This window comes from Leptodactylus fuscus, chromosome 5 (assembly GCF_031893055.1).
Source record: "Leptodactylus fuscus isolate aLepFus1 chromosome 5, aLepFus1.hap2, whole genome shotgun sequence".
NCBI lineage: Eukaryota > Metazoa > Chordata > Amphibia > Anura > Leptodactylidae > Leptodactylus > Leptodactylus fuscus.
In genome coordinates this window covers 90190535-90218007 of record NC_134269.1, presented here as the reverse complement: position 1 = coordinate 90218007, position 27473 = coordinate 90190535, and the positions used below count along the sequence as shown (strand labels likewise).

General features: G+C 41.3%; 1 protein-coding gene across 1 annotated transcript in view; it reads right to left on the bottom strand.

Moving 5' to 3' along the window:
• Window positions 1-27044, bottom strand: part of ARID3B (AT-rich interaction domain 3B) — a 38285-nt gene extending 11241 nt beyond the window's left edge. The window contains exons 1-3 of the mRNA XM_075273697.1: window positions 26884-27044; window positions 23531-24076; window positions 206-271 (exon numbers count right to left, since the gene is read on the bottom strand). Of these exons, the coding sequence (XP_075129798.1) occupies window positions 206-271; window positions 23531-24076; window positions 26884-26919 (648 nt within the window). The 5' untranslated portion in view covers window positions 26920-27044. The remainder of the gene's footprint in view (window positions 1-205; window positions 272-23530; window positions 24077-26883) is intronic.
• Window positions 27045-27473: the final 429 nt, after the last annotated feature.

Below are 27473 nucleotides of genomic sequence, written 5' to 3'. Positions count from 1 at the left end.
ATGAGGGAGGAAATGTAGGGAGGTGCAGCATTATGGAGAGCCTTGTGGATGAAGGTGATAATATAGTTCCATAAAAATCTAAATAAAGGAGTTAAAAGGGGTTGTCCACGAGCAGAAAAATTACTTTTAGGAACAGCACCACGCCTGCCTATACGTTAAGTCTGGCATGGAATCACTGAAGTGAATGCAACGAAATTTAACAAACCTTTGCAAAATCTCGCGAAGCTTCTCTGCTATGTCCATCCCCATGGTCAGACCAAGCAGTATTTTCCTGAAAAGGAGAAGAGGAGAAAAAGTTTGTATTTTAGATTGAGGAGCAGTAAAGTGAATATTAGATTACACACAAAGAACGAACCATATAATAAAATGAGTATTTTTCAATTTCATCAAAGATATATACCTTGCCCAATAAGATCAACTCCTTGACTTGTATTACCCATCTAATTCACAGAGGTTGCAAGTGTTACATTTCCCAAAAACCTCAGTGGTGTATCTGATAAGTGATGTCATGTGGCCGTGAGAGGGAAATCCCTTACTTAATTTTTCTCTATGGTCATCTCCTGTATAAATAATCTATTGCTACAGGAGGAACTTGGTATAGTCAGGTTTGACACAATGGAGCATTCCAAAAGGTTTGATCCCCCTGGATGTCCCACTCTAGAGCTCCAAGTCGCGCTATGCCTTTGCATGCATACCAAGGCCACAGTGTGGGACATAACTATGTTTAAAAAAAGAAAAAAAAAAAACTCCAGACATTGTTTTTACATAGTTAGTCAGAAATATAGCTTTTATGTTATAGTTATTTTCTTGTCATGGAGTACCGCCGAGGCTCGGTTCACACTTGCGCTGTGCTCTCCGTCAGTATCTACCGTGGGCTCCGAACAATGGAGAGCCCACCCAATAAATCAATGGTTACCCGCAGACCCTATAAACTATAATGAAGCCCGAGTTACATCACTTTTCTCTCAAAGACAGGCAAAACTAAAAACAGTTCCGGGATTAATGCCCCCCCCCCCCCTCCACCAACCTGGAGACTGAATGTAATGATTTATAAAACTCAGTTTCACAATCTTCCAGAAACCAACAAAGAATTGTACAATTAGGATTCCCATTATATCACAGAGCTGCCGCCAGTCTTGAGAAGGGATCAGCTTTAAATTGCAGCTACTAATCCTCTTTTAGCTCTAGTGCCAGTCAATGGACGGCTGTGTCTACTAAACATTGTGTTCCACATTCAGCAGCCACTTCCCTTCAGGCATTAACAAACAATTTTATTAGCCCAGTAAAAAGAGATGGGGGTTGGGAGAGCTGGACCAAATTTCAGTGCTTGTTTACAGCCTGAAGGAAATGGGGAAATAAAATCACTCCCTACATTCCCTATATGGCTTGAAATTCCACTGAACAAAGGCTGCACCCTGCCAGCTCACAATCTTATATTACATAGTACAACTTCTTAGGATCCTCTTGCTAGGATGACCCTTGGAATAAAACACATTTGCTTTTAATAGAGGTAAATATTAAACTCAAGGATTTAGCTTTTTTTTTTTTTTTTTTTTTTTTTTAAAGTACTTTGCACAACCTAAATTTCTGAGGTTTAAGGTTATATTCACATGGATCAGATTTGTTATTGAAAGTTCTGCTTGGCTTACATATGAATTTTTTTCCCCATAACAGACATTAGATGGATCCTTCACATGGTGGTGCCCACTGATTTATAATGGTGCACTCTGGGCACAGCATACACTCACTGCCAGCACCATTTAAATAATAGGGCACCTGAAAAAAATAAATAAAAAAAATAAAAATTTGCAACGAGTCAATACACTCGAAGGCTAAGGTCCCACGGGCTGTAATCGCAGCGATAAAGCACTGTGGAAAGAAACGCGGTGTGAACACACTGCGGTTCTTTCCGCAGCGCTTTGAAGTGAAAGTTCACCGAGTTTTCCTCTGCAGACTTTCTCTTCCCATTATATCTACAGGAAAGTCGGCGGCGTATTATTTAAATGGTGCTGGCAGTGCGTGCATGCTGTGTCTGCACTGTGTTTTTTTTCCGCAAAGTGGGCATGGGATTCGCATGAATCCGATCCCCTTTGCTTGCACTGTAAAACGCCGCGATTTTTCCCGCAGCGTCCGCACTGCGGGCAAATCGCGGCGTTTACATCCCGTGGGGCCCCAGCCTAAGGCAGGGTATGGTTCGATTCTGTAAGGGGCCTTAATGGGGATTGAAATAGAGGTACACAGCGGCAGATATATTAATACTAGCGTCATCTCCTAACTGGCATAGCAGAAAATCGCTATAATACATATGCTGGGCTGAGGTGACCCACATTTGGCACAAGAAAGGGCCTTGCACCAAATTATCAAATGCCTGCAAGAGAAAAATGGTGTAAATATGTTCATAAACATACTATCATAAACCTCAAATGTTGTACTAAAGCATATCATCCCCATATACAGAGGGTTAATAAATATCCTGTATACACAGTTCCCCAAGGAAGCCTGTGCATCTCTAGACTAAGGATTCGCACACACCCCATGCAAATGGCTCTGCCCTAATACAACTCCTCAGGAATTTCCACGGACATGCAATGTACATATGGCAATGTGTGAATCACATCAATGGGCAACCATATGTAAACTGCTCCCTTCCCGTATTTACTGGAGGACCCTATTTCAACCACATTACTCATCTGTACGCCTCTAGATTAAACGTGTAGAAGAAAATGTGCGCAGAGAGGTTTATTGGCCGGTTTAATCTGCAGGATCTGGAAGCTATACATCTTATCCTCACCGCACCCATAGTGATTTCTTTGACCAATCTTTACCTTAATTAGCCAGAAATCCCTACAAAACCCCAGTCAGCGATCCTCATTTATGGAGTAAAATCACTGAGTCAGATTATGGGATTAGTCTTTAAAAAGAGGTTGTATACCTTCCCTGCTATATTAAGTGAACAGGGCTGACACTAGAACTTCAAATGGGAGACTGAGTGTGTTTAACACCTTACAGGGTGGAATAGAACAGGTTGTGAATGCAGCAGCACCAATGGTCTGGTTTTCCCTGTACAGCCTCTGAAAGGCCTACAAAGCAACTGCCTGAACGAAAAAACATCATTAGGAAAGTATTGTGAGGCATGATATATAGTTTCACGTTATTACCCAAAATAATTGAAAATATCAATCTAGCGAGTAAACTTATGTTGTATACGGTAAATGTGAACAGGTTTTTAGCTGTATTTTGTTACTTGAATTACTTCCATGTTGTTGATAGAATGACTTTGGGTGGAATTTACTAATTCCTACACCTCAGGGTTATGATTTTTTTTTATTTTTTTTTTAAAATTTTTTATTTATTTTTTTTTAAAAAGGGGGGGGGGGGAGGGCAAAAACCCAAAGATGTTACTTTTTTTTTAAACTCATTTGCGCAGCCCTTTCACATATTTATATCTTGGCACTTTTGTGGACGTGATTTGCCTTGTCTGGCTGTCTGTATTCCAGACTTATCAACTTAAACTTTTTAGAAAGATGAAAAACAGTCACAAGATCACTCCAGTGAATTGGTAGTGCAGAAAGTGGAATAACAAGTTAGGTCAGGTGTGTAGAACTTACAACTGTACTAAATTTATCATAGGTTAACATCTGCTAAATTTGTAGCAAATGTCAACACTGCAGACCATTATTATTATTTATTTATTTATTTATTTATTTATATAGCAGCATTAATTCCATGGTGCTTTACATTGGGGGACTACAGAGTACAGCAAAACATTAAAAAAAACCTTCCCCAATGTGTCTCTATACTGATAAACACCGCTATTTGTATAAAATAATGGGCATATCCTCTGTATGTTAGCATGACTGAAGAGGTGACGGGTCCTATTTTTAGCAGATAAGACAGTTTTAGTAAATAATAGTATTCTGTATGATGTAAAAATTCTGGAACATCTTTTCTCATAACTACGTTGTGCCGCTCCTTTGATACTTCTTCAAGAATTTCTAAGTGGTTTCCCAGCTGGGTGTTACAGTTGGGGAGGTGTTCCTGCATAGCTTATTTACACGCCTGAGTTTCTTAACTGTGTGGTGCCTAAGATCTGTATTTTTATTTGTACTCTTTTAAGTCAGGAATTGCCCCAACCATGTGAACAAAGTCTAAAACTAGCAAGGCTGATTGGAAATATCCAGACAGTGCAAGGACACACCATAAGTGTTAACACCCTCAGAGAAACGAGTCAAATTCATGATGAAATAAAGAAACAGCATAACACAAAGTTAGGAGAATTGTTATACTATTGATGAGCACATTTACGCAAAAAAAAAAAAAAAAAGAAAAAGGTCCTTATCAGCTGAGATGACAGGTCCTGTTCAGGCTAAGGCCCCACGTTTTGGAAATGCAGCATTTTCTGTTGCAGATTTTGCTCATGAAGCTCTTCTATATCTCCCATACGTTAAGTACACCCCTGACGCTAGGTTCACACTAGCATTCAGCAGTCCGTTCTGTGGATTCTGTCTTCTGCATGCAGAAGACGGAAACCTGTCAGATCGGGTCCGGCCGTGAGCGTTTTATGCACTCCGCCGCAAACTTTTTTTTTTTTTTAAATCGGACACAAAGCATTGCATGTCCTACTCTGTGTCCGGTGTAAAAAAAACCGGTTTCGCGGCGGAGAGCATAAAACGCTCACTGCCACTCACGGCCGTATATCTTTCAACCCCCCCACTACCACAAAAAAAAAACCAAACAGTTTTCAGTTTTAAAAACGACATTTTTAGCCAATGGCGTTCAATTGACTCCTTGTGTTACCACTATTTTTGCAATCTGCCTCTTCATTGTTCTGGTCCTAAGAAAGACCAGAACAAAGGAGGGGCTACACTAGTGTGAACATAGTGTTAAAGTGTTACTCACATCACACCAATTTTTATAATGTTAGGTTCACATAGCACTGAAGTCCACATTGCAGAAGTCTCCAGTTGCAAGGCCTGCCTAAAATTGGTGGACACGTTTTTTTTGTTCCCTTGGTTTTCATTTTAAAATCATGGGCATTAATCCCATTATAGTCAATTAGAGTCACCAGTGTGGATGTATTCACTAGTTTAGCAGTCTGCCTGTTTGTTGTTCTGGTCCTTATTTGGCTTCTTTATCAAATATTGTAAAAGTTGGTTAAACTGTTAACATCAACTTAAACTCCATACCATTTAGTAGGTGGTAAAATACTAAGCCAATTGACTTGCAACTGTTTATCGGCGCCTTTGTTACTGATACACAGCGAGTCACAAGTGGAAAATACTGTGATTCAGGTGACCCTTAGCAGGTTGATGTGCTGGGTTCTGGTGACAGATCCTGTTAACATTCTTACTTACAATATGAGACAATATGAATAAACAACTGGGCGAGAACAAGGAGGAATTGTTGGAATGTTAGATTTCATATTTTGTGAATTTTAGAGGTTTAGTGTTCCATTAGCAATCTGAACATACCATGCTGACGCTAGGTTCACACCTGCATTTGGGTTTCTGTTTGTTGGGTCCACTTGGGGACCCATCAAACAGAAACCTAATCCGCTTAAAAAAAAAAACTGGTTACCTGCGTAAACCGTAGACTATAGTGTTATTCACCTGGTTTCCACAGAAAAGTGCAGAAAAACGTGGAGAGTAAAGTGCTGTTTGCAGGACTTTTCTCTCTGTATTTCTAAAGTGGAATGGGGACCAGAATCCTCCATGCTGTAAGTAGAATGAAATACTGACAGGAAAACAGCTGGGAGGCAGGGACTCCTAGCATCATACATAACTATACCGCTAGGAGTCCCTCTTCTGCCATATTGTTCAGGCAGGTAAACCTGGCCAACACGAAGTTTCACTGCTCAAACTAAGAAAGTGGGGGTAAGGCCACAAGTAGTCAATGGCTGCTGAGAAATGGAGCCAAAGTAAAAAGCAGCTGAAACATGATGGTGGTGGCGGGGGATGCACACACGTTTTTCACTTTTCTGCTTTGTTTTGCATTTCTCTTCCCCATGTATAAGTTTTCACAGGTAAAATTAACTTGCTGCATTTCTATAGCCTTTTTCCTTCAATGTGTGAATGAGAATATATAAAATCTCATTCAGGCTAAGTTCACATCTGCTTTATAGTACCTAGGGTTAAGGGGATATTGTCACTCCTTAGGGAGAGACCACCATATAGTTGTGTGGAGATTTATTAAGCCTTTAGCATCTAGCCTTTAGCCTTATAGTATCTATAGAGACTTCCCCGCACATTCTGCTGAAAATCTGCAGAGCAAAAAGTTCTGCATGGAGGAGTCTTCTTGGCTGTTTTCAGCATAAAAATGAAGCCTGACAGACCCTATTATAGTCTAAGGAGTCTCTGTCATTCAGGTCCCCTGGTGGACCTGAACGATGGAAAGCCCCAGAGCAAGTGTGAACCACGTCTTACTTTCAGACTAAAATGCAGTGTTTCCACAAAGGCCAAAAATTATGCATTTCCAGCCTAAAAAGAGAAGAAGTTTCATGGAGCATCTTCACAAGTTTCTCCCAACATGGCTGAACTAAAACTGACAGGTCTATTAGATGTATGGGAAGACACATATACTGCCATCAGACCTCCAATCTATACATATGTGAAGCTCTACAATGGAATTGTCAGGTTAATTTGTAGCACTGGCTGAATACTTGGAAGAGAAGCCATGGCAAGACTGTTCTCTGCAGCAGATTTGGCAAATAAATAATTTACTAGATCAGGCATAACATAAGAGTGCACAAGACCTGCACATTTTCTTTGTAATGAGTCATCCAGTCTCCTTCATATGCTCTTGGCTACCACGTGTACAGACATATTCTTCACTAGAAGGCTAAATTCACATCTAATGTTAAAGGCTCCATTAGGAGCTTCAGTCACAACCTTTCAAAAATCGCAGCTTTGTACAAAACCAGGACCATGACGTGCACGACTACAACTCCAACTGTTTGCATAGAATTGGCGCCACTCTACCAATTCTGAATATTTGGAAAATTGGAAGGGGGGGGGGGGGGGAGGGGGTCTTAGTGGAGACCTCTTCACAAAAAAAATAAAAAAAAATAATCAAATGACTGCTGTGACCTGTTGTGTGAATATTTTACCACCAAGGCTTGCGAAAGCTGCGAAAGTCATGCGCCACAAAGGGGACATCACCCCGGTTGAGAGGTGGGCGGATATGTAGGCTAAATACTACTAATAGAAACGGATGACTAAATACAGGCAATTTTTTTTTTATTTTTTTGCTATTGGCCCCAACAGCAGCACCATTAAATCTTCAAACATTAGTCGTAGAACACCTTGAACATGTGAGAAATCAATGCAAGACGTCAACACAAGAAAAAGTAAGTAGACAATGGGATATGTTCATACAGAGATATTTGCAAGCAGAAAATAAACCTCACTGCCTCTGGAGCAGATTTTGATGCTGAAGACTTTTGTTTTCTACTTCACATCGATTGTATAAAACTTTCTTCCTGAGAAAACCGAGTGTAACTTTTTTTTATCAGATGAAAAGAAAAAACAGCCACTGCCTTCCACTGAAATGAATGCAAGGAAGATTAGAGGCATTTTTGGAAGTAGACAGCTATTTTCTGCCTCAAAACACTCAAACACACCTATAATCCGCCTCCCATTCAGAATGTAGCAGATGTTTTTCAGCTAGGCGATGTTTTTTTCCTAGCATAAAGCAAAGAATCATGCCATATCTTCAGGCAAAACACTTGGGGAAGAAAAAAAAAAAAAGCAAAATAAATAGATAAATTAAATACAGTGCCAAAATTTAAAGACAAGCCAAATAGAACGACAGACTATGGGAAACGTGAAATACTAACAGGCAAAACATGTAGTAATTCATTGTAAAAGATCAAAGTTCAGGTTAACATGGTCATTTAACCTTTGGTATACTTTTCCAGTTTTTTTGCATACTCTACAGGAAGATCTAAAGCTAAAAGGAGGAGGTATCTCATTTTTCCCTTTTTGGCATTTATTTGCTGACTGACAGATCCTTTTAGAGCAGCTTTTGTTTGTCCATGCATTGTGGAGGCCATCCCTCAGGTATGTGGCCATTAGTGACCAGAAGAAAATCTACTGCATAGTCAACATTGAAGGAGAATGATAGAAATCCCACGTCCATCACAAGCAGCCTCCTTCCCTTTTGTAAACCCCATTCAATAGATGAAGAGGTAAACCCTAGAGACCCTGCCAGTAATATATTCTGGTCCCACGTGAAGGGCTTTTTAAGTTCATTAATATTAAGAGTCATTAACTGTTCAGCAGTAACAGAGCCTGTACAAGTTGTGGGGGAGCAGGGCTTAGGTGCCATGTTTCACCCGGATTTGTAATGTAAAAGCACAGAAAGGATAAGTAAATGGCTATTGCAGGTAAACTACATGCAGTTACCTTGACTCGGCCACCATTTGTACACACAAACAAGGATTAAGCTAGATATTTAAGAAAGAAAAATTGTCCCTTTCAAAGAAAGTGATTATCTGACCCAGTTAATTCTAATAGACTAAGGCCCTATTCACTCAACTCTGTGAAAACTGCAATCGAAAGGCAATCTTTAAAACCATGACTGTCTATGGCTCTATTAATGTCTGATTTTTTGATGGACTCTTTAAAGAGGACTTTTAATGTCTTCAGGCACCTGTGGTTTTATATACCGCTAGAAAACCGACAGTGCGCTGAATCCGTTATGTGCTCCTGTGGTGCTGGGGAGGAAGGGGGGAGGGGCAGGAAGGAACGCCCCCAACAGGCGTGTCAAAAAACCTGACATGTTCCATCACTGTTCATTTTGATGGACATAAAAGGTAGCCATGTGAATAGACCCTCAGACATTCAAGGGTTTCATAGTAGTCACAGACAATATTCACATTCCTGCTTTCTCAGAAATTATTTTTGTGATAATTGGCACTATAGTGTGAATAAGGCCCAAGTTCACACATAGTGGATCAGTGCAGATAACATTTTATAGTGGATCTGCCTGAAGCAAGAAATGTCCAAAATTCATTGGTTTTAACCATGGGCTGTCCCCTGTGGCCCTTTGAATTGTGACTACGCCTCCTGTGGCCTGACCTTAAACGGGGCCATTTGGTTTCTAATATATTAGACCTGCAGGGTCTCAGAACCACTGTAGACCACTGGTGCTGAGGTATACAACTTCTGGCAGGCAAAACAGCTATTCAGTGTGTGATCCAGGTGCCGGGCCAAAACAGTTCCGAAACGGATGAACTATCTTGTGGATAGGTACTGGGTATCCAAAATTTGCTAGGTCCTGAACAACCCCCTTTGGGCTGAAGCCCTGTGTGACAAACACTGCTGTTTGGCCACAGCGCTTTACAGTCCCCGCAAGGGATTGCAGAATTTTTTGGCTGCAAAAAGGCAAATGAAAACCCTAAAAAGGCACTATTGATGTCATTAAAAACACCTAAAATGTTTTATAATAGAGAGGTTCTTTGTTATACACATTTGATCAATCAGTAAGAAGCCCTGTACCCACCACGACAAGGCAACCTCATTCAGATGGGAACCTACACTAAATAAACATACCTCTCTTGGACCCGGATAGGTCTACAATGTGAGCATAGGACGAGTAGGATCCAGAGTACACTATTTCAAAATAGCCTAAGGCAGAAGGTGGGAAAGGGGGGGAGGGGAGTGAATATATATATATATATATATATATATATATATATATATATATATATATATATATATATATATCTATATATATATAGTTACACACAAAAAACCCTGAATAACACCAGGCTCTTAAAATGCTCTGAAACACCTTCATTTGTAATACGGCAAATAGAACGGGCACAACAATGCACCAGGGGATATAGCACTTTACAGGCAAACTACACAATTCCAGATCCACTACAGATCAAGGGAAGTGTGAGATGTTTATAGCAATTAAAGGAGATGAGGACACAGCTGGGATTACCACCATACCACCTGGTCTATCTACTTAGAAAGGATCTCAGATGTCTGGAAATTTCCCTGCCCCCTCCCCTCAATCACCTTCCATTCTCTACCAAACTAGGAATGTGCAGTAGTGAGCCTCAAGAACATTTACTATTGTACTAATGATAGTAACACTGTCACATTAAATCTGACATTTATATTAAGTTACAGGAGCTCTGCTAGACCACCAGCGGAAGTGTCAAGCACACCACATGGCTTTTATATTCCTTAAATAACAGTACCTGTACATGAAGTGTTAGAAATAAAAAATTAGCAAGCCTCAACATCCTACACAAAAGGGAAAATAACCCCTAAGGAGTGTTATTACACATAGTGCATCTCAGACAGCTGGTGTACTGCTAAGTGAGGTAGTTTTGTAGTAAAACCCCAATGCTTTAGCTGTAAGGTGCATGCTAACATAGCAGGAGCCACATGTAGAATAGTGCGGCCATTGGTGGGCAGCGTGCAGCTACTGAAATATCCCAACACACCCTGAAGCATGCAACAACATGGTGTAACTGGAGTGCATGAAGGCCTCCTGCATACAACTATGTGCACAGTCAGTGTGGGGATAGGAGAAAAACGCCAGCATAGGTCCTATTCCAGTTCGTTTTGCGACCCGGATTGTCATTCATGTGCTGCCCAATCACAGCCCTACAACATGGTCATGTGCATGTTGAATAAAGGTGTACTTACACAGTGCAGTTAAAAACCACATCTCTGTTTTTGGTGCACTTCCTACATGCAGACTTACCCATTAGAAATTAGAAGATTCTACTGAATGTTATGAGCATTATGCTAGGACTACATTGACTAGCCACAACACACCACACACAGCCATAGATGCAGCATGGTACTGCCTTTGTTGCAAATAATTACTATTCACAATGAACTTCTCCCACAGCAAAGGATCTTGCATATCTACTAAACTGCAGCAGGTGCAATGTGTCATGGATTTCACCATTTGCATTGCAATGGGCGATTATCAAAGTAAATTTGCTATGCAAAGGGAAAAAATCTGCATGCCAAGTCTAAACATACCCAAAGTATACCAAGCATGCATTGAAGCCTCGTTCAGTTAGCTGCAACATTTTGTAGACAATTATCATCAGGCCACAGTGGATGGGCTACATTGTGGCAGCCTACAGTTAGCTGTAACATGTTTGTAGGCTAAAAGATTCCCTACATTTTAAAGGGATCCGGTCAGCAGTTTGACCTCTCAAAACTGCTGAGAATGCAATACAAGCCAGGAAGAGCAGTACAGGCCGATAGTCATGTTGGATGCATGACTGAGAAAATCTGTTTCAGGACAAATGCTGACATAACATTAGCTACATGTGGCTGAAACTGCAGGCAGCCACCAGTGATCGCACCATACACTATAATCCTACAATCATTGGCGGCCATGAGCTGGCTGGATTTCAGCTGCATGGGGCTCCAGCTAAACGCTCACAAATGCCCTGGAGGAAACCTTTTCATGGGTAATGCCTTAGGCTCACTGCACTGAACAAAGGTCACTACAATAGCAGATTACATCTAGTCCTTAAACTTAGCATATAAGCTACATACATAACTATAAAATCTGAATAACTGAAAAAAGTTAAGCAACTATGAAAACAGCTTAGATTATAAATATCTTGGGGTTTTATGTGCACGCAGACCTGTGTCTACAAACAAATCATGTGTAGCCTGACCCTCTCATGTGTTACTCCCCCCACCTGCCCTCTTCTCCCTAATATACTGTCTGTAGGACGTAACCTTTATATTCTATAATTACAGATTAATGACATGTCTGTTTCCAGTCAGCGAATGGAAATAGTGATGAACACAGGGATATCTTCTGCTCTGCTAAGGAAGAAATGTGCAGGACAACCCACAACATATCAAAGATATCCTATAAATCACATTCACTTGCATTGTACTGTATAAAGGTCCATTCACACAGTTTTTTAGCAAGGAAAAAACAGCAGTGTACGGACCTTGAAAAAACGCTCGCGGTTTTTCCACGTGGTTTTTGCAAATCACGCGCCAAAATCCGCATCGTGGATTTTCCGCCTCCTACTGACTGCGTTAGGTTTTGCAGGCGGAATCCACCTGAAGGAAGCTTTTTTTTCCACTAGCAGGAAAAAAAAACGGTACTATTCCGTTATCGGGCCAGCAGCAGCGCATTTCAGCACCAGCTTTCGGGACAGCAGTTCAGTTCAGCAGCGGGAATTACAATGACATCCGAGGACTGCTGGCCCGATGCTTGTGCCCAGTAGCCAGTACATCAATGACCCCCCCTCCATCTCCTCCTCCTTCCAGTGCTGCCCCCCAGCTCTCCTTACATCTACCCCGTACCCTCTCCCCGCCACATGACTAAGCCGATGCTGGCCCGATGATAGAGGCCGTGCTTGTGTGTAGTAGGCAGTACATCGATCGATGCCCTCATCCTCCTCTTCCTTCCAGTGCTGCCCCCCAGCTCTTCTTACATCTGCCCCGTACCCTCTCCCTGTAATAGGCCTCACCGTAAATCTTGAGCAATGAATGCTACTAGATAGCCGCCGGACGCTGCAGAAAGTTTGTCCCTCCGGCTCGCTGTAGCTCACCGTTCCTATAGTCGGCGTGTTTCTTGTCAGGGCCTGGATTGAGCCCCGGTGTCTTTCCTTTCGGTCTCGGTACTAGCGCTGAGGTGAGGCCTAGTCGTGTGGCGGGGAGAGGGTACGGGGAAGATGTAAGGAGAGCTGGGGGGCAGCACTGGCAGGAGGAGAAGGATGGGGGAGGGGGGTCATCGATGTACTGGTTACTGGGCACAAGCATCGGGCCAGCAGTCCTCGGATGTCATTGTAATTCCCGCTGCTGAACTGCTGTCCCGAAAGCTGCTGCTGAACTGCGCTGCTGCTGGCCCGATAACGGAATAGTACCAAAAAAACCCTATGGGGAGGCGTTTTTTTATACGTGGATTCTGACACAGATTCAGCGCCAAAAAACTGTGTGAATGGACCCTTGGGGTCCATTCACACGAAGAAAAATTAAATTCCTCACCATTTTCCTCCGAATGAATGCACCCTTAGGGTACATTCACACTGTCTACGCTCAGCTGATTCTGAACATAAAAACACATTCGGAATGAGCGCGTACAAAGCAGATCCCATTCATTTCTATGGGAGCATGCGCTCCCCATTGAAATGAATGGGAAGCTTTTTCCCCCTATTGCTTTCAATGTTATACGTGCGTATCACATTGAAAGCAGTAAGGGGGAAAAAGCCTCCCATTCATTTCAATGGGGAGCGCACGTATGCCGGTTTCCATAGAAATGAACGGGATCTGCTTTGTACTTGCTCATTCCGAACGTGTTTTACGTTCAGAATCAGTTGAGCGTAGACTCAGTGTGAATGCACCCATAAGCTGCAGATTTATGTTGTTGATGTGCACAGAAAGGCAGCAACAAATCCACCATGAACGTGGTCAAACCTTTCATGGCCACATTTTAACTCAGCCTACATAATCCTCTGTAAGGTAAATATACACCACTCAGATAATATATTTTATCTATATAAATAAATTATATACACACACATACACAATCAAGCAATGTGTGCCCCTTCCTTTCGTTTTAGTGAGTTTCCATCTTGGCACTGCATTTCTCCCATAGGCCCATTGTTATTTTTAATTAAAACCAAGCTGGTTTCTACCTGGGTATGTGCCACGTAGGGCCAGGGCTCAAGAGGAAAGAAAGTCTCTTGCCATTTAGGCATAATGGGACATCTGAGCCTTCCATTTTATTTACTTCACATTTGTAAAATTTAACACTTGCCAGGAATTCAGCCCGGCTATATATTTAATGCATGGTAATATATCTTAGCACTTACATGAGCACCAGCATGTACATGACATCACTGCTATGTAGGCTGGGGAGCAGGAGTCAGAAGCAATGATTTTTCCTACCAATAACTCCTTATAAATGGTCGGGCACACCCATGAAGTTCCTCTTATTTACCACAAATGCTAGAGACTCAATATACACAAAATCATGCTAGGTATAAAGTATCAATTGTAATAGAATATCATTTTATTTTCGAAGCTGGAATTTGTAACACAGACCTGGTATCTTTAACAAAAAGAGGCTGGAGAAAAGAGGAGCTTCACAGTGTCCAAAAACAGTGGAGAGGACAGGTAAAAGGGGGAAGTCTAAAACACGATTAGCAGAATATAAAATGGCTTATTTCAAGCTTTTATGTAACAGCACTATTGTCAGAGTAACACAAAAATGTTAAAGTGACACCAATACAACAACAGCCGGAGCACTGTATAAGCAATGCTACCTCCAATGCTGCCCCCGCTACCTCTTGTGTCATCCCCTCTACCTCATAGATTGTAAGCTCTTGCGATCAGGGTCCTCAGTCCCATTTTGTAAATTGACTATTTCTTAGTAATGCATCTTTCTTGTCTGTATTTGAACCCTGCAAAGTGTACAGTGCTGCGGAATATGTTTGCGCTATATAAATAAAATGTATTATTAAGAGCAGCCTTTGGGGGCCTGCATGGGGGGTACACCGCCGCATCCACCATCACTCTGTACATAATGACTGCAGCTAATCCATCTTCTCATGAACAACATCCACCCTTGTCAAAGATCAGAGGTCAAGCCATCCCTGTTGTCCCTTCACTTGTCCTACACTGATCTCCCCTCCTCCCAGACACAATGCCTTGTAAATTACAGACATCCACATGCCTTAAACACAAAGCCCAAGTGGTTTGACTGCTGCACCCCTAGGAATCAAGAAGCAAACACACTAGTCATAACAACTACTACTTTTGGCCAAAAGCCTAGAAAAGACAAGATATAGCCAACCAAGTACTCAAGGCGACCGTTACATGGGAAATGCAGAGTGACACATAACCAGGTGTCTGTAGTAAGCTTGTGAAATCTTCCACAAATTGTAGGAGGATCCTACATGCCACCAATTAGACCTACACCATTGTTATTAGAGGGGTTTTCCTGGATTTTGGAAAAATTGACTCAGACACTGTAGAAACCCCCCTCCCAAAAAAAAAAAAAAAACAACAACCCAAAATACACCTTCACAGCAATGTGTCGCCACTTTATTAAAACCAAATTGTGTAATATATAGCCTTTTCTTGATGATGTGAGGTGACAGCTGCAAAGAAAACACCTAAAGAATTGGCAGGTGTCAGTATATCATTAGGTTTAGTGAGCAGAGTTAATATTGCATGCGACATGGAAGAATACATTGTATCAAAAATTCCTAAAAATACATATAAAAGTGATGCATTAGAAACCCTTTTTAAACTAACTACAAGTAGGAATAGCCTTAATAAAGGCTATTGCTCACTTACCTTTATTATTTTGATCCACACCGCTATTCCTTAGAAATATCTTCTTTCTGTAAATGAGTTTTCTTGCAGCACTGGGGGTGTTCCCCTGCGCTCAAACACCACTGGGGGATTCCCCAGTGCTGCTTGAAAACTCTCCAGCGATGGCCTGTCTTCACAGTCACTGCCTCGTGCGGCTCCTCTTCTCTGGGTCCAGAAGTGCCAACTGTACATGTCAGTCGGCGATTTTTCTGTGGCCTCTCCCATTCCTCCCACAGAAAAACGGCCGACGGACATGCACAGTCGGCGCTTTTGGACCCAGAGAAGAGGAGCAGCGTGAGGCAGAGGCAGTGAAGACGACAGAGGCTGTCACTGGAGAGTTCTCTCGCAGCACTGGGGACGCCCCCAGTATTGTTTGAGCACTGGGGGACACCCCACTGCTGTGAGAAAACTCATTTACATAAAGATGATGATATTTCTAAGGAACGGCGTTGCGGATCAGAATAAAGGTAAAAGAATAGCCTCTCTTAAGGCTATTTCTATATGTTTTTAAAAAGGGTTTCTAATGATAGAATCCCTTTAACTTTAAAACCCTAGCTTAAAAAAATAAATAAATAACATTTACTTGTGACATTCCTTTTCATCACCACTGGTTCTGTAGTGATGTCATATGTACACTGATATCACTACAGTAAAACGCTTAACATGTCAGTGTGGCTGCTAAGGCTAGTGACCAACTGCAACATTGTCAGATGTATGATGTGAGTCACAGGACCAGCAGGTTCCTGTGAGGGTCTGACACCCGGACCCCATACTGATCAGCCATTGCAGAAGCCTCAAGTTACTGGTGGATGAGCAGTGCTGCTCCTATTCAAGTAATAGAATTAACCTTTACTTCAGGGGGGGCTGAGCTATGAACAGGCCAGGTAACTGATGAATGTGATGTTAAATGGTCTGTGAAGCAGAAGCAGTGCTTGGGTAGCAAACAACTAATTCCCTACTGATCTTCAATTGATGTCTGACACCCCTTTCAATTCAGATCTACACATTCAGAAGCCATAGTATTGTTTTGTTTTTCATTAAAGGGTATATTCACATGTCAGTCTTGATGGGTTCTTTTTCTAAACGCAATTTGGAAATTAAATGGCAGTAACTGTGACGTTGGAGTAAACCCTTAGTTAACATCTTTTCGCTGTGCAGTCAATAGACATTTATGAAGGAGACATAGTAGGAGTCTTGATAATACAATTTAAAATAATTTTATTTTGGAGTTCAATTTTTTTTTTTTTTTTTTTTTTTTACTACATCTCTGGCAAAAACAGGTCCCCCCCAACTCCAACTCCACAGTCCTGGTTGTACCCACTAAAAGCATGTTCTGTTTCTGCAGTGAGTGATGCCAGGGGAAGGTGCTGTACTGAATGGTACTGAGCAGAGTTGCTACATTTTTGGGGGGTTTCATAGGTCATTATGCTATGGTAAGTCAAACAGAATCTGCACAAGTTACAAGCCAATCTGATATTCAATGAATACAGCAATTCATCTGCAGAAATTTCTAGTAGTATTTTTGCCTCCACTATTCATAAAAATACTTGGATTGTTCAAAATGGTTTGCCATTCAAATACTGTAGTAGTGGCCACCCAATACTACCAGCCCAAATCAATTTTTTCATATGGATGCCCTACACACAGGACACAGATCAGCTGGTGCAGCCTCTATACCAAATAAATGGGAGAGCATTTCAAGAAGTCTAATCCTTAGGTCATTCTTAACTTTATCCCTGACAAGCCCAAGAAACACCAGAGTTACTTAGAGCCTCAGGACTTTTAGTAATTTCTGAACATATAGGTACACCGGATCTCAAATGTATGCCAGTCAGGAACTGGCATACATTTGTGGTATAACTCACGCCAGTTTTCTGGGGACTGTCTAGAAAAGTGGCATGCAGGAAGTTGGAGATGAGCTAGTAAGCCCAAAAATGAGAAAAGTTAAGGCCCATTTTTCAACACTTTCTAGTCACAACAGCCCTCGTATATGTCTAGCACTGTGCAATCCAGCCAGCTTGTGCTGCAATTACACCTCATCATATAAACAGACATATCAGATCATTATATACACATATATACAGCAGATATCCCTCTATCAGGCCTTCCAGGAGGTCAGAAGAGATGGCTTGGAATTAGAAGTAAAACCAGATTTTATGAAGCATGAGGAACTATGCAATACTGTGGCCAGTTGGTCAGGCTAAACTGGTCTCTCAATGGTGTCTAGGGGTTGCATACCCAACATGTGGCAGCTTGTAATGAGAGAGGAGTGGCTGATAAATACCAAAAGTTAACCCATCATTTACCATTCTCCTCAATACTGCAAGGCACGTAAATTGATGTACAATTTAAAGAAAACAAGCTGTTCAATACTGCTAGGACTGAATTTCATTATGTGAAGCAATGCTATTGCTAGTATCCAGTAGGTTTAAGCACACAACAGTGTTGAACAATATGCACACTGTGTATCTGACTGATGGACTTCTTTTGCAGATATGCAGTTTGATAGGCAGCAAAGCTACATGTTGTCTGGTGCTACATAAAGTTAATCTCACACATAGCGTTGCAAAACAAAGGCCGAAAACCACTCTAGCCATAGGGGTGATACACGCAGCAAGCCAGCCACTTTGTGCCATGAGTCTGTCCACTGTGCAATATCCCACAGGAGACAGCCACATAGGAGCAAATGCGAATTAAAAGAGTTGTAAAGGGAAAAAACATGGCTGCTTATTTCCATGAACAGCATCATGCCCGTCAACAGTTTGTGTATCACTGCAGCACACCGCTGATGGACAGGTTTGGTGTAGTTTGTGAAAGACAAAAAAGGAGGATTTTCCAAACCCAGAACATGCCCTTTTAACCCACTGGGGTTTCCACACAATCAAATCCACAACCCCAGAACGGCAACATTGCGTGGGGTCCTAAGTATCCGTGCTGCTGACCCAGTCTTTCCTTCTCACCACCGTTGTGTTGTGTGATGAGTGGAGGTCCCCAAAGTCATATCAGTCACCATCTTTTGGAAAGACAATAATGACTGTCTACTTAGGACATAACTCCCTTTTTTAAAAAAAAAAATGCATTATCCCATGAATAATATTAAGTGGTAAATGTATGGGGCGTTTTCAGTTCCTGACCCCATTCCAGCTCTCCTATACTTGTCACCCTTTCTGTGGCTAGCTGATAAATGTTTTTCCTAATCATTACTAAAGGGATCTGTCATGGTGGGAATCATGTTACACACTGATATATAATTTTGTGAAAGACCTTTCAGGACAACTTTGAAATTTATTTACTTCTCTACTCACCTGGGCTTTAGGTAAGAGAGGAGATTTACAATGAATGAAATACAAGTTATACTAAATCTTTTCTGAGGGAAAAAAAACCAATAAACAATCCTAATCTTCTCAGACTATTGTACAATGCTACCCAAAGACAGGACTGCATGTACAGTACAACCTGACAGGTTCACTTAAAAGTGGTTAGAAATGCCCTTAGGTTGTAAATGTAATCTTACAGAATAGGTAACACCCATGTATGTTGATGATGGCCACAAAGGAGCACTGCATATGTGGAGTGTGCGCTGGCAGAGGTGTTGTATGTCTACTAACCTTCTTTACAAATAAGCAACACTAGGAATTCTACATGGTGTTCACTTACAAAAACAAGCTATAGGGTCCCAATATAGACTGTGTGCCCCTCTGCCTCTACTAGTTTGCACAGGGCTGCAGAAATACTACAATGCACAGATGTATTTAGATAAACAGTGACTGTCTACATTATGACAGCATCAAATAATAACCCCCACATGGATTAGTCCATGTGCCACTTTTGACGGCCATACTGTACACAGCATGGAGATGGAAGCAGTTGGCTCCAATGCTTGTATACAACCTGGCCACTATATGAAGTGCACATAGTGGCCGCATGCTGGTGTATTTGGGTTAATAAGAATTCTCAATAATGAAAAGCTGCAGAGTGAGAATACTCCTTTATAATGGCCCAAGTCAAATGTCTAAAAAAGGCCGGTGTGAAGCCCCCGATATGGGTGGGCTCTGTAGCCATAACTGTAGATATATTTGGCATACACAGATACATTGCAGTAAACTACCAGGACAGAAGAGAAGTTTGTGCTACCAGTAATTCCTGCTAAATATTTCACAACGATTCATATTCAGAATACTAAAGAGTCTCTCTAAAGCAGGCCGGTCATAATCCTTAAATGTCAATTTAAATACAAATTCTGAATCATCTGTTCTCATAACGCCATGTTGTGACATTCCTCTTATCCCTCCTGAAAATATACAAGCAAATTGCCAACTGGGAATTCTCATTCCTACTGTCAATGGGATGTGTCGCAACACAGTCTGTTACCGTCTGCGGTCATTGGACAATGTCAAAGTATATATGAGCGCACACGCAGCTAACAACCACCAGTTTATAGGCAGCACAACAAAAACCGGCAAGGGAGGAGGGCAAACAAAAAAATCCCTATATACACAAACTAACTAGAATTTATTAAAACCAACATGTTAAAAAAAGGTAACAGACCCTCTTTAACCTCTTCCCAACAACCACCGTGCATGTACAGTGGATGTCGGTTATTTAAATATTTCACCTACTTAGGAGTTGAGCAGGCAACATGGCGGCAATGCCAACAATAGGCAATATCTCTGATCGCAGGCATTTAACCACTTAGATGTCATGACACCTAAGTGTTTATTTTTTCTCTTCTTTTGGTTCCAGGACAGTGAACAGCTCAAAGGAATATTCTGAAAACTCCTGCCAAAGGAATATTATACCGAGTTCCACATGTGGCAGGGCACCATTTCAATACTTTGATACTACCAAAGATAAGTAGTAATACAGTAACAATACAGTCTATGGTATAATGGATCTACTGAAAGCAATGTAAAGCGTCCTGAGAGGAGCTAAAGGGAAACAAGCTTAAAATGTGTAAGTTTTATATAAAATAGTCATCCTCTTTCCCAAAAATTTCTGCCATACAGAAGCAGGTAGAAAAACTAAAAAACAAACATGGTCAAATCATTTCATCTCCCCTAAAAATTGAAATTAGAAAATGACAAGGAAGTCAGAAGATGGATAAAGCACAACTTCTTTCTGTGCAAATCACCATGTGGAAAAAATGGGTCCCTGGTTCAGTTTTTCATGCAGTCATATTTACCAGAAGAAAAATAGTTGTATATTTTTAGGGTTTAAAGATCTTGCTTATACACTACTTGTCACTCAAAGCAGCATATTTAACTATAAAGACAATGGAAAAGGAGAAAATGGAGCAGCTAAACACAGCGTGGAAGATTTAATATGCTAAGTAAACACATTTTTCTGTGTTTTATCTACTATTTCTGCTTTGCCCAACAATGGGTTTTGCTTAACAGGAAAGTGCAGGGCTTAAGATATGACATTTTGCTGTATAAAATAAGACAACTAAAGGGTGATATAAGCTTAGACTGGTCAGGCCAAACATGCACCAAGTTTATTATTCAACAGGCACAGTGAGAAATCTGGTGGATTTTTCAGGTTTCTTGTTTAAGTTTGCATCAGCTAACTCTTAAAACAGGATTAATAAATCTGACTCACTTTTTTACTTGGACTCAAATGTTTTTTTTTCCTTTGGGTTTTATCTTCAGTGTCCTGTCCATTTTTTTTTTTTTGACAAACATGGCCATTGGTTTATAAATATCCATGTCGCATCTGTGTGTCTGTTAGGCCTGGTTCACATCTGCGTTCGGTATTCCGTACGGGGAGTCCACTTGGGGACCCACCTGAACAGAATACCAAATGCGTTACAAAGTGGTTAGCTAAGAAAGCACACAAACTCTATAGACCGTGAGCCAGGACTTAAAATGTCTGAGCGTTATTTTTCACTCATCCCATGAGCTTCAATGGGCCAATTCTTTAGTTTTTCTTTAGACCTAAAGGATTCAGTGACCTATCAGTAGGCAGAGGAACCAGACCGAGCAATGAGGATAAATATACGTGCACAACGTCTAATAATTATTCAACAATTTTTCATCTTTAACATTCATTGGATTAATACATATTATAATGCAAGAAATTGGAATATGCCAACATTCACTACTAAAAATTCTGATAAATTAAACGATATGGATGAAAAACAAGCGAGTGGGCCTGTTACTTTGTATCAGTCTCTAGAAATAGTAAAATGTATCTGTTTAGCTTTCATTGACAGTATTTTGATATGTACAGGAATATAGAACCCTGAAAGACTAACCCCTTTATAAAGGAGGCTTTCTCAGTCTTAGTAATGTGCTATCACTGCCTATAGACTTAAAAACTCGCTCAAAAATTAAAAAAAAAAAAAAAAAAAGTTTTGTGGCAGTTTTGCTGCCACAACTAAGGGTCAGTTCACACGTGAAAACCGCCTAGCTTATTTGTGCGAGGTAAAAAACCTCGAGGAGTTTTTTTGACGCTGTTTTTTGCATTCCACGCGGTTTTTGACGAGGTTTTTGACGCGGTTTTCGCTAGGTTTTTTTTTTCCTATATGTGCTATAGAAACTGCAGGCGGTTTTCGCCTCCCATTCACTTCTATGCAATTCTTCAGGCGTTTTCCGCCTGAAGAAAGGTCATGTCGCTTCTTCAGGCGGAAAACGCTAGGAGGAAAAAAAAAGCTAGTGGTCTACATAGACCACCATGTTAAAGGAGAGGTTTTTGAAGCGAATTCCGCTGTCAAAAACCTCCCCTTTGCCCACGTGTGAACTAGCCCTAAAAGTGGATTCAAAAGAAATGGGAAACAAATATCCACTTCTGACTTTGTCTTGAAAAACTGCAGTGCCATTTTTCCAAAAGCTGCTGTGTGTCTAGTCTCCCAGAAGTTACATTCACACATAGCAGATCCGCAGCAAAACTCCTGGAAACTGAAAATCCATTCCAGCAGATTCATGAAAGCCCCCTAAAATTTCTGCAACAGATCTGCCACTTGTGAACATACCTCAAGGCTTGACACACATTAGAAGCATCAACCAAACCCCTCGATTTTTATTAGTTTAACTGACCAAGTGTAAGAGGGAACCGGGCAAGAAAGCTGCCAGCAAAGTCGCATGGCCAACAGCTATCTAAAGCGCATGGCCAGCATTTGCCTGCCACAGATTAGATTAGATAGCTGGTGAAGGATACAAACAAGACAAGTTCCAGCACAGTGTGAGGATTATGTTTCATGCCCCCATATCCTTACTAACAATAATAGTTAGTAGTTTTTGTTATGTAAACGGGTTGTCCAGCGTGCACTAATTGACTTGATCCGGGAATCGCTGATGATGGACCCGAGTGTTCCTCCCCCAGTCTTAAAGATAAATTATATTAAAGCCAACCACATAGCACAAGTAATGAATGAACCCCCAGGTTTATCATCAGTGATCCCCGGACGATGCAAGTCAATTACAACTCCCTAGACAACCTCTTTAAAGCTGAAAATATATTATGACAAATGAAAGTTATTTATATTTCTGTGGAAGGAGATGAGCAAGGTAACATTTTTGCAAAACAAGATGTTATTTTTATTGGGATCATTTTATTGAATGTTTGTTCAAATTTTGTGCATCAAAGCAGGTAAAATTAAAGCAGTTTGGCCATTTTGATTTCTGATTACTGGGTTAACTAAATGGATTAAATATTTATATTTCAAACACTATACGAGTTTTCAGATGTGGGGATGCCTAATGTGGTTATGGCGATTTACTCTTATGGTTGACTTGATTTATATCAAACATTTTTTTTTTTTTTTTTAATTTAAAACTTTTTTTTCCCCCGTTCAAATGGGTGACTTAAACCAGCAATCATTAGATTGAAATACTACTGTATTATCGTCCATGGCAAAATCCCAGTATTACTTTTAAGACCCGCATGTGGCAGGTCTCAATAGTATATAGCATTGGCAGACCTGGGAGGCATCTTGGCTGCCTCAGCATGGAATAGCTCCTGAATCATGAAAGTAACATTTCACATGCACATAAAGGTTTAAAGACCCTTGTTGAGTTACACACTAATACATTTTGTGGTCCTTAAGTGAATAATGTGGAATTCAGATCACTAATAATAATTATAGGAATATTTTTACTATGGTCCCATAACATCCATTCTGAGATGTTACTGAGAATTGTCTCAGATCACTTGTTTCTACAAACAAGTCAGACATATCTTATATTTACAACTCATAATTAGCTTACCGGCTTAATGTGCTCCTCCATATTCTGCTTTGTATGCTTTGAAGGTGAAGGATTGAAGTTTTCATCTTGCGGCTCCTCTTTGACAGCAAGATGTCGTTGACCAAGGCTTCCTTGTGGGTTAGTAGGGACAATTCCCTGCTGCTCCCTCTGAGCCTGTAAATATTTCTGTGCCAACATGGATGGTTGACCTTCCCTGCGATCATTTTCTTCCTCATATGAGTCTCCTTCACTTTCTTCATCATCTTCCATGTCTTCATCATCTGGATCACTTGCAACCTGTGGAGGTGCCATGGGCGGGCGGGCCTTAGCAGCTGACAAAGTAGCAGGACCGGGTGTAGATTTCATTATATGTTGTGATGCCAGCTGTTGAGCATACAGCAGTTGGGTTTCTCTTATTTGTCTCTCCCTTTCCTCCATGCTACGAGCAGCTTGCTGTTGCTGCTTTTGGAGTTGCTCCATCACAGCCTCCAATTTCATTCCCTGCTTGGTGTGCATTTGTGAACTGCCCGAAAGGGCAGGATTTAATCCACTTGGCATTAGCGAGGGCTACAACCAAACAAGAATAAATAAAATATAAATAAATAATAGATATTTCACAATCTTTGGAGCAGCACTGTAGCAAAACTAGACAAATGACCTTGTGTTTATAAGATTCACACAATACGTTGTTAATATCACCTTGCTATAAAACATCCTTTTTGTGAACCTATGATAAGCCAAGAGCCATACTGGCAAAACCAGCATAGAAGAAGCTGTACATTTAGGGTTTTCTCAAAGCACAACTCCCATTATTTTCCAATTGTGCTGTGGGTGCTTGGGGAGCATTTTTTAAATATGCTTGCTTAACCTAACTACCTTTTTATAGAAAATTGCCTCAAATTCTCCCTAGCAACCCTCTAAGCTGGTACTAGGGAAAGACATACACATCCGTGTTGTGAATAAGGAGAACTATAGCATTTGTCAAAGGGGGAGGGTCACTTCAAATGGCTGAATTTCAGGTTTCGTACCACCTAAAAAAAAAAAAAAAAAAAAAAAAAAGGTATCCGGTATCTCATGAAATCTGAGATTATCAGCTTTCATATGCTGCCTAGATTTTCCCATCCCCCTACATCTATACATACTGTATTTAGTACAGTTGTACAAGACAGACTCTTCCTGGCAATGTTCTGAGCATTGCTAATCGGAACTTTATGGTCAGGTTTCTAATAAGAGGAAGTTAACTAGGTTACCTAAGTATATCATAAAAGTACAATAGCAAAAATATTTAAAATATGGTTGACATGGTGATTTGTTGTATATTAAAAAAAAAAACAAAAAAAACCAAACAAAACATACATCAGTTCTAGCAACAATCTACCTACAGTCATGAATCATATACACTGTACGGCTGTGAATGGACATGTGCTATGCCGGCACTGAAACTGGCTTATTCTGTATTTTTATTTCATATTGATAAATTTGTCCCATTAATGTTCTCATGAACCAATGTAGCAAACAAGCCCTCTGACCTCATGTCCCCCCTACCACCTAATAGAATGTAGGCTCTTGCGAGCAGGGTCCTCACTCCTACTGTTTGATATGCTTATTTCTTTGTCACATTGTAATGTCTCATATAGTTTGTTCATGTGTCCTCTGATTTGTAAAGTGATACGGAATATGTTGGAATTATAAAGTTTATTATTCTCAGCTCAGTACTATCCCAACCGGCACAATTTTCTGAACACCACAATATTTAAGATTCTTTGACTATTGACTAAACCTTAAAGGGGCTCTATCATTTGGAAATCGTGTTTTTACATAGTGATAATGCCTGAATAGCCTTAAAAAAAGACTATTCAGGTGCTGCTAGTAGAATCTGAAAAGACCCCCCTGGGTTTTTTTTACATATCGGTAAAACCAATATGTAAATGAACTTCTCTGTGCACCCTGGGCGTTCCCCAAGCCATCATGCACCCCTTCCCTGCGTCATACCTTGGTAACACCCCCTCCTTTGCTTGTGCTCCAAGATGCCCTCCTCCTCCATAGGTGTAACCGCCTCCATTTTCTGTAGCCTCAATCCCTGCGCTTTGAAATCTCAGGCATGCGCAGCAACGCTCCCTTCTAAGCGCTACTGCACATGCCAGGGCGCCATTTTCTTGTGGACAATGGAAGAAAAAAAAAAAAAGCGCGCAAGAAAATAGCACCTGGGCATGTGCAGTAGCACTCAGAAGGGAGCGTTGCTGCGCATGCCCAAGATTTCAGAGCGCAGGGATTGAGGCTACAGAGAATGGAGGCGGGCATCTTGAAGCACAAGTAAAGGAGGGGACGTTACCAAAGTATGACGCAGGGGAGGTGCACGATGGCTTGGAGAACGCCCAGGGTGCACGGAGAGGTTCAATTACATATCTGTTTTACTACTAGCAGCACCTGAATAGCCTTCTTAAAGGCTATTCAGACATATCATGTAAAAACACAATTTCCAAATGATATAGACACTTTAAAGGGATTTTCCAATGAGCTAGATATATCATATATCCACCAGATCAGAGATAAATGTATAGATACTAGAGATCCCACTACTGGCACCCCCATTGATCACAGGTATCCCGAATCCGCTGTGTAAATCAAGCTACATTATAGGAGACAGGCAGAGATTAGCACCACCAGTTCCATAGTCATGGCTGAAGTAATAGTTAATGTGCCATTCACATGAAAGACCCCCATTCTCATGGCATCACTCAGATACCCTCTATCTCGTAGATAAAGGAAGGTCTCCGAAAACTAGTGCCAAAAACGGCAATGTTTATCAGACTGAACACCAAGCCATAAAGGATCCTCGTGCATGTCCATGTGGGTACATCAGAGTACAAAGCAGATAAAAGATGCCAATTAATATGAAATATTAATATGAAAACAATCACACTAAAGTGCAGAAACTTTACAGTAAGGTAGGTAAGATAGGACAAGTCTGCAGACTCTAGCTCTCCCCCCAGTATACAATATATACAGGTGTGGGGCTTCCTAGGAGACAAGTCATAGACACCCCGGGCTCATAAGGCTGGCACATGCGGGAATACAGGGAGCACAGGGCACATCCGCCCATATAAGCACGCAGCGGATGCCCTGGACCATAGGCCGTGTGGGGCCCTGCCTAGCAGTCGTACCAGGGGTGAGGTGACAGCCGCTGTGTCCCATAGACTCGCTGGCGGAGCTCACTGAAGCGCAGCCATGTACGGAGGACAGTGTGGTGTCGCCAAGGTGCGGTGTGTTTGTGTGCAGTGACCCCCGCCCTCCGCCTCCTCCCCTATCTCCAATCCCGTACGACTCTCGCCATCTACCCTGGGCGCACGGTGTATATATGCGCTCCCGCTCACCATAGACTCTCTCCCGCAGCCGGCCTTCTCCACCATCCCGTCAGTCTGCAGGCCTTTCGGCACCGCACTCTCCTGTAGCCACTTAGCCGCCCGCCCCGGCTTCCCCTCCGTTTCCGTCTCACTCCAACCTCCAGGCTTTACTAGGCCCCTCCCGATACAGCGACCAATTCGTCTAACGTCATCACGCACACTGCAACGGCAACACGTTCTTCTTAGTAGTTGTGCGCATGGGCGACTCATCAGTGGCCATATTGGTCCACCCAAAATAGAAGCTTATGTCGTAAGCTGCACGGACACCGGAGATGTGTGTGTACAGTATACCCGTGCAATTGCGAGATACACCGTGTGTCGCTATGAGATGTACAATAGCTGATGGGAGAACACATCCTTATTCATCCTAATACATATATATATATATATATATATATATATATATATATATATATATATATATATATGTGTTACTATAATGTCAGCCATATTGGTACACCCAGGCACTAAGAGAGCTACTATTGACCATGTTATATGCTTACAATTTTGCAGTCCTGCTACTTTAAATGTTTTTTTTTCCGGAGTATTTCAGCAACCAA